The 8,460-nt window shown below is 42.8% G+C and overlaps 1 protein-coding gene across 1 annotated transcript; it reads right to left on the bottom strand.

Moving 5' to 3' along the window:
- Nucleotides 1–1,717: 1,717 nt before the first annotated feature.
- Nucleotides 1,718–2,911, bottom strand: LOC106562470 (uncharacterized). Its single transcript, XM_014127368.2, has 2 exons — nucleotides 2,272–2,911; nucleotides 1,718–2,124 (listed from the first exon to the last, which is right to left on the bottom strand). Exons 1-2 carry the CDS (start codon nucleotides 2,801–2,803, stop codon nucleotides 2,012–2,014), a joined length of 645 nt encoding a protein of 214 aa, XP_013982843.2. The 5' UTR covers nucleotides 2,804–2,911; the 3' UTR covers nucleotides 1,718–2,011.
- Between the last annotated feature and the right edge of the window lie 5,549 nt (nucleotides 2,912–8,460).

Genomic DNA, 8,460 nt, shown 5'->3' with positions numbered 1-8,460 from the left:
CACTACTCAGGGCAGAATTCATTCAATTCAAACTACTGCAGGTACAGACTATAGCATTCACAACTCCATGAAATATGGAACCAAAATGAACTATGAAATGCTGTGAAAAAGTGACTATAGTCAATAACCATATACCACTACTGTGTACTTAACTAGTTGATTCGTTTTTCATTCATGTCTAAAGACTTATCTGAAGTAAAGATAGTGTATAAAGATAAATATTGTATAAAGATAAATATATCTATAATTTATATAAAGATAGTGCCATTTTTGACTAATAAGTGTTTTTTCTGTGTAGACTATAGGTCTTAATTGGTTAGGGCTACAGATAGAACGAAGGGCTAATAGAGTTTGGAACTACAAATAACCATTCGAATGGGTTTCGGCACGAGAAGGATAATAGGCATTTAACTGAAAAAGAAGAATGTAACTTTGTCAATAAGAACGTGGGGGGTCTGGGAGCGTTCATTTTGCCACCAATCCGCATTTGCAGGTGAAAGAAATGGCACACTCTTTCTCCACATGTCCCTTCTTCCATGTCGCAAGCCCTGATGCCAGATGGCCACTTAAATTCTTTAGGGTATTGTTCTTTTCCTGCTGTATGGCCAATCCTTGAGACGTGCGAACCTTAAATTGTACTGCAAATCTCTCATCCTCCCACTGCATAATTTATATGCGCGCATCGCTCATGGATCTGTTACTCCCTGTTTTTACACGATTGCTATTGCAGTCACTATTGATTTAAGTATATGCATGTACATTACCATATAGTCACGCTTACTCCTTATTCTCACAATAAAACAACTATTAGTTTATACTTTATTCTCCCACTAGAACCAGACCAAATCTGATACATTTCATTGTGGGTTATGTATTCATGTCTATTTTATAGGGACCGTTAGGTCAACAATTTCAAAGTTGACACATTAAATCATCTCTACCGTTAGACGTAGGTTAAGATTTTTAAATGTATTGCACTTCTAAACTTGTTTATTTTTATACACCAGACGTTTTTTCTTTAGAAAAGGTAAGTCAAATAGTGTGCACCTGCCATTAGCGGTTGGCCATCTTCATAGCCTGATATTATTGAAAAGCACTTGGAGTTAACACAGAATTTGAAAAGAAACGACAATCATGTGTAAGTCTTGATTACGTGTTACATTGTTTGGTCTAGTACTATACAGATGTCTTGGGTGTTAAGGCACAAATCAGAGAGATCCTCCCCAATACCCTGTTAAGGCAGTCAGAAAACCCCCACATTGGTCTCATATCGGAAATATGCTTACATGTTGAATGGATTAGTTGATTTGCATATCGACAGTGAGGGTAATAGCATCTGCGATGGTAATTAGTTAGTGTGTCTGCGTGTTCTATGTGCGCACGCCATGCGTCCATGCGGAGTTACGCACAGCAAGTGAAAGCTCGTGATTGGTATATCTACCAAAAAGGCACAATGCAGACTGATTTTTTTTCTTGAACAATGCCCATGGACATAACATATTCATTCAGTGTAGGGCTAGTCTATGGGCCTACTGCTGCTACAATTTGTTGAGGCACTCTTCAAGTGCTGTCAAATGGAACGACTGCTGCTCTTATTGTTTCTCTAGTGTGTGAGGGGTGTGCATGGGCAGGTGGTGTCCCTGTTCACCTCGTTAGCACACTGATGGTCGTTGTGAGGTCTCACTAATTCAATAATAAAATGAGCAGAACGTCAGCAAAATGTAAACCAAATCGTTTTAATAGTATTTTTCACGGATACAATTCAACAGACAAACAATATCTCAGAAACCTTTGTTGAATTAAACACATTAAATACAGTTGAAACTTAAATAAAATAAATTAAACAATATTTTAAATATAGACAAAACATCCTACTTTGGCATAAACATTGGCCAACATATTTTGGATGGTTACTCCATCTTTTTTTGTCCAAGACAGACAATAATAATAACAAAAAAAGGCAGATAGCCTAATTTTCCACATAGGCAATGGTATGATTTGTCCACGTTGTTTATCGAATTATTTGAGCTTTGCGTGGCGTTTGTTCAAGGGGAATTGAGAGGGAAGAATTGGGCTGGGTGCTCTTCATCTCTGACGTTGATCTTCTCCTCTTTGGGAAAAAATCTGCGGGGAAGAAATGTAGAACGGTTAGTCTTTAATTCATATTAGAGTCAATCATACGAGAACATCAACGTTATGTAGTCGGCAAGCCATTAAAACGAGTTGCTTATTAAGGAGTTATATAGCGTTACCAAGAAAAAGTAGAACTACCTGTAATTTGAGTAACGTTGACTGCACGTTCATAAGATGTTGTCCTCGACCTCTTACGCCGAATACACGGTGTTGATTTGGAGTTACATTTCCTCGTATTGGGGGAATTGGACCAATTCTCTTGGTTAACTTCGTTGGAACAAAGTGCAGTCTGTTCGCAGTCTGATAGAGGGGAACAACCACGCACATTATCAGTGACAACCTCTGCGGTATAGTCTGTGTTTGATGTCACAACCTGAACCCTCATGCCTCCAACTTTCGTCGACTCCTGGTAGAAGGCAGGTGTTGAGTCCGCTGACATTCCTTCCCATTCGTAACTCCCGGGAATTGGTGTGTCTGTCTCGAAGTGGAAATTCCATCGACGCTGGTCTCGTTCAGATATTTCCTTCATCTTCGCCTTCAACTCGCGGTTCAGCGCGTCATGCTCGATGGGTCCAAATAAGTTCCGACAAACGCTTGAATGGCGACGGGGAAGAGTTGCTCTCTGTGCCCCCGGGCTCTCCAAATCAGTTGGTGTCTGAAAGTTTGTCATGACGTCCAGCAATATGTCCAGTCTTGAAGAAATACAAAATGGATTCACACTGGGCTGTTTTTCCTAACTACAATGTAACTTCAACTGGGACTACTGATATTATGTGGATATAGGTAGGCTATTTAAAGACCCGAGGATGCCGCCTATATAATGTCCGGCCTTGCTTATTGGTTGGCCCTTGGTTTATTCACGCCCTGTCTTCCTCCCCTGCTTGCTGGGGGGTATTTGGAATGGCGCCAAATGAGGTTGACTTTTTGCCTCCTTGCGAGGGGTTTGATGATTTAACCTTTCTGCACTGCAGGAGGGATTGTAGCCTCCACGTCGAAATTGTGGAAGTTCCGCGTTATAGCTGGATTTAAATTTAAAGCCAATCAGCAGAGACTGAAGTCACGGTAGCATTTTTTTATTTTAGTTATTTTTATTTAACCTTTATTTAACCAGGCAAGTCAGTTAAGAACACATTCTTATTTACAATGAAGGCCTACACCGGCCAAACCCAGACGGCGCTGGGGCAATTGTGCGCAGCCCTATGGGACTTACAATCACGGCCGGATGTGATACAGCCTGGATTCGAACCAGGGACTGAGACGCAGTGCCTTAGACCGCTGCGCCACTCGGGAACCCCTTATGGCGGGTGGCCTGCTTTGTCTGAGTAGTCTCATAGCTGGATTGAAATGTAAAAGGAATGATTGGAGACGGCATTAACTATAAATGCTGTCTATATCGGCTCAATCGGAAATTGCCTTTACATTTCAATGCAGATCTCATGCAATATTTCCGCGATACGGATTGATGCCAGCCTTTAATAAATGCGTCTATTTTAAAAGGTTTTAAACCGTGTTGGCCTTTACCTTTTAACAAAAGACAACTTTGCTTCGAAAATGTGTCATATCCTCAGTGCAACAGGTAGACAGCTAATAGGTTTCAGAACATTATAGAGGTTATTTGAAGCATGTTCAAATGAAATAGACGAGGATATGCTTATCAATATACTGGTTATTACCAGTATTTATTACACTCTGTTTATTAATTACTTTAAGCGTTTCAGCCTATCCAAGCTGAATGACAATTTGGAGAAAGTAATATGAATTGAAAACTTGGATGGGTTCAAGCTGAAAATTGTGTGGTGTCATGGCCTATCAAAAGGGGACCTTCAGGCTCTCCCAGAAGTTTGGTTTGTGCGTAAAATCCGTAAATTCGGATAAGCAAAAATGTGTGATGGGTCTGCATAAATGAATTTCTTATTATTTTCACTTAATCATGGATAGCGTAGACCAGGCTTAGGCAATTCTAGTCCTCAGGGTCTGATTGGTGTCACTTTTTGCCCATCCCTAGAAACACCTGATTTAAACTGATTGCATTTTCAACTGAAGATCAAGATGAGTTGACTATTGGAGTCAGGTGTGTTAGCTGGGACTGGGGGAAAAGTGTGACACCAATCAGGCCCAGAGGACTGGAGTTGTCCAGGCCTGGTGAAGACAGACGTTTCTGCTTTGCAGCCTTCTTCAGTGTGTAGGTAGAAAACCTTTTCCATTCAAAACAGCATTTATAGTGAACACAGGTGAGCAACTGATGAGCAGCAGGTGCTTCTAATCAGGGTTGCCACTCATCTGCCAATCAAAAAGGATGTGGCTTCTCTGGTCTACCTGTATACAAGTTAAAATGTTCAATATAAATAAAATGTTTAGGCTCAGCTAAAGATAGAAGACCCATCAACCATGTTTCATTAAAACCAACCCAAGACCACATTAGACCACCCTTGAGCTGTTTATTTGTAACTTTATGGTGATATACTGACCTCCAGTGGCAATTATTATAGCATCCACAATCTAACCTATTGTCTGTCCTATTTGGGAGGCACAGGGGCTTATTCAGGTGAAGGCAATTTTACAATAACATATAATACATTGTGAAGAACAAATATGATTCCCATGTAGACCAGGGAATCTCCTCAGCTTTAAGTGACATCAGTTGTTGTATTATATCAGTTGTATCATATCAGTTATTGTATCATATCAGTTATCCTTTATTGAATATATCAGTTGTATCATATCAGTTATTGTATTATATCAGTTATCCTTTATTGAATATATCAGTTGTATCATATCAGTTATTGTATCATATCAGTTATCCTTTATTGTATTATATCTGTTGTATCTTATCCGTTATCGCATCCGTTATCTATGCTGGTTGCATCGCATCCGTTATCTATGCTGGTTGCATCGCATCCGTTATCTATGCTGGTTGCATCGCATCCGTTATCTATGCTGGTTGCATCGCATCCGTTATCTATGCTGGTTGCATCGTATCCGTTATCCGCTGGTTGCATCGTATCCGTTATCCGCTGGTTGCATCGTATCCGTTATCCGCTGGTTGCATCGTATCCGTTCAGTTGTTGTATCATATCATTTCAGTTGTCGCATTCTCTGTTGTCATATCAGTTATTGTATTATCAGTTCAGTTGTATTAAATGAAATCATTTTATTAGTCAAATGCACTGAATATAACAGGTGTAGACCTTAGTGAAATGCTTACTAAGAGCCCCTAAACAATTCAGTTAATAAAATATATATGAATAAGAAATTAAAGTAAAAAAGCTACAGAGCAGCAGTAAAATAACAATAGCGAGACTATATACAGGGAGTACCGGTACAGAGTCAATGTGCGGCGGCACAGGTTAGTCGAGGTAATATGTACATGTAGGTAGAGTTATTAAAGTGCCTATGCATAGATAATAACAGAGGTGTAAAAGAGGAGGGGGGGCGGGGTGCAATGCAAATAGTCTGAGTAGCCATTTGATTAGATGTTCAGGAGTCTTATGGCTTGGGGGTAGAAGCTGTTTAGTAGCCTCTTGGACCTAGACTTGGTGCTCCGGTACTACTTGCAGTGCGGTAGCAGAGAGAACAGTCTGTCTAGGGTGGCTGGAGTCTGACAATTTTTAGGGCCTTCCTCTGACACAGCCTGATATAGAGGTCCTGGATGGCAGGAAGCTTGATGTACTGGGCTGTACGCACTACCCTCTGTAGTGCCTTGCGGTTGGAGGCCTAGCAGTTGCCATACCAGGCAGTGTTGCAACCAGTCAGGATGCTCTCGATGGTGCAGCTGTAGAACCTTTTGAGGATCTGAGGACCCATGTCAAATCTTTTCAGTCTCCTGAGGGGGAATAGGTTTTGTGGTGCCCTCTTCACGACTGTCTTGGGGTGCTTGGACCATGTTAGTTTGTTGGTAATGTGGACACAGCTCTCAACCTGCTCCACTGCAGCCCCGTCATTGAGAATGGGGCATGCTCGGTCTTCCTTTTCCTGTAGTCCACAATCATTTCCTTTGTCTTGATCATGTTGGAGGGAGAGGTTGTTGTCCTGGCAAACACGGCCAGGTCTCTGACCTCCTCCCTATAGGCTGTCCCGTCATTGTCTGTGATCAGGCCTACCACTGTTGTGTCATCGGCAAACTTAATGATGGTGTTGGAGTTGTGCCTGGCCGTGCAGTCATGAGTGAACAGGGAGTACAGGAGGGGACTGAGCATGCACCCCTGAGGGGCCCCTGTGTGGAGGATCAGCGTGGCGGATGTGTTACCTACCCTTACCACCTGGGTGCACCCCATCAGGAAGTCCAGGATTCAGTTGCAGAGGGAGGTGTTTCGTCCCAGGGTCCTTAGCTTATTGATGAGCTTGGAGGGCACTATGGTGTTGAACGCTGAGCTGTAGTCAATGAATAACATTCTCACATACAGTTGAAGACGGAAGTTGACATACACTTAGGTTGGAGTTATTAAAACTCGCTTTTCAACCACTCCACAAATTTCTTGTTAAACTATAGTTTTGGCAAGTCGGTTAAGACATCTTCTTTGTGCGTGACAAGTAATTTTCCAACAATTGTTTACAGACAGGTTATTTCATTCACTGTATCACAATTCCAGTGGGTCAGAAGTTTACATACACCAAGTTGATTGTGCCTTTAAACAGCTTGGAAAATTCCAGAAAATGTCATGGCTTTAGAAGCTTCTGATAGGCTAATTGACATAATTTGAGTCAATTGGAGGTGTACCTGTGGATGTATTTCAAGGCCTACCTTCAAACTCAGTGCCTCTTTGCTTGAAATCATGGGAAAATCAAAAGAAATCAGCCAAGACCTCAGGAAAAGAGTACGCGGAGCAGGCACAGGGTACACTGGGTCTTGGAGACGCACTGGAGGTCTGGAGCGCACGGCCTGCACAACCCGTCCTGGCTGGATGGTCACTGTAGCCCGGCACGGGCGGAGCGCTGGCACAGGGCGAACTGGGCTGTGCTGGGGAATGAGGGCTGCCGTGCGTAGAGCAGGCGCAAGGTAAACTGGGCCGAGGAGACGCACTGGAGACCAGATCCATTGTGCCGGCACACTTCTTCCTGGCTGCCGGCCAACTCTCGCCCGGCAACGCTGCGGAGCCCTTATTGGCTGCACCGGACTGTGCGTGTGTATGGGTGACACCATGTGCATGTCTGCGTAACAAGGTGCTTGCTTGATCCGTCGCTCCCCATAATAAGCACGGGGAGTTGGCTCAGGACTCCACCCTGACTCTGCCCAACTCCCCGTGTGCCCCCCCAAAAATGTTTTGGGGGACTGCCTCTCGCACTTGCCCCTGGGCCTATACAGCGCCTCATAATAACGCCGCTCTGCCTTTGCTGACTCCAGTTCCTCCCTCGGTCGCCGGTACTCCCCAGCCTGCCTCCAGGGTCCCTTTCCGTCTAAGATCTCCTCCCATGTCCACGACTCCAAATATTTTTCCTGCTGCTCCTTCTTCCGCTGCTTGGTCCTTTTTTGGTGGGTGGTTCTGTCAAAGGCGTCGTAAGGATTGGACCAAAGCGCAGCGGGTAAAGTGCTCATCTTCTTAATTTATTTAAAGAAAACACTTAAACAAAATAAACAAACGACGAAAACAGTTCCATAAGGCTCCCAGGCTATACAGAAAATATCCACCCACAAAACACAAGTGAAACAAACAACTAAATATGGCCTCCAATTAGAGACAACGACAACCAGCTGCCTCTAATTGGAGGTCATTGCCAAAAACCCAACAGAGAAATAGATTACATAGAACCTAAACCCCAAAACACACAAAACAAACACCCCCTGCCACGCCCTGACCAAACTACAATGACAAATAACCACTTTTACTGGTCAGGACGAGACATATTTACTTTTTGAAAAGGTCTTGAAATGCCACTGGGAATATTATTCCTGTGTTCACGTCGGTGGACCCACTCTGATGGTAAACACATCTTACAGCGTGTGGCTTTCATTCCTGTTGGGGGGGTTTAAACTGATACTCAAATAGCTGTGGGACAAATTCAGGTTTAATTCAACATTTCCTGTGGCCCTTAACATAAATGACTAGTTTTAACAAAAGAAAAGTCAACAATACTCTACCTTACATTCCAAATATGTTTCATTATTAAAGTGGTAGAACACTTGTGAGCTCATAGAAAATCATCATTAATTTGGAAACAAGTTATGACGTAGTGTGCATCATACTTCCTGAGACTGTAGAGTTGGTTGAAGTTACCTCGTCAAACTATTGGCCCATGACCTCATTATTTGAGTGATAACAGCCCACTAATCTAGTGGAGCAGAAATCACAATACAGGAACACTGACTCAAGCCTGCATGCCCCTATACTG

The sequence above is a fragment of the Salmo salar genome, chromosome 26 (assembly GCF_965601325.2).
Source record: "Salmo salar chromosome 26, fSalSal1, whole genome shotgun sequence".
Classification (NCBI taxonomy): Eukaryota; Metazoa; Chordata; class Actinopteri; order Salmoniformes; family Salmonidae; genus Salmo; species Salmo salar.
The sequence above is the reverse complement of the archived record's forward strand: the minus strand, read 5'-3'. Positions and strand labels throughout refer to the sequence as shown.

Bases quoted from the DNA above. Each gene is read 5' to 3' on its own strand.
- LOC106562470 (XM_014127368.2), bottom strand. From the start codon at position 2,803: ATGACAAACTTTCAGACACCAACTGATTTGGAGAGCCCGGGGGCACAG. The intron at 2,125-2,271 runs GTAGTTCTACTT...TCTTCCCCGCAG, and splicing joins CAACGTTACTCAAATTACAG to ATTTTTTCCCAAAGAGGAGA.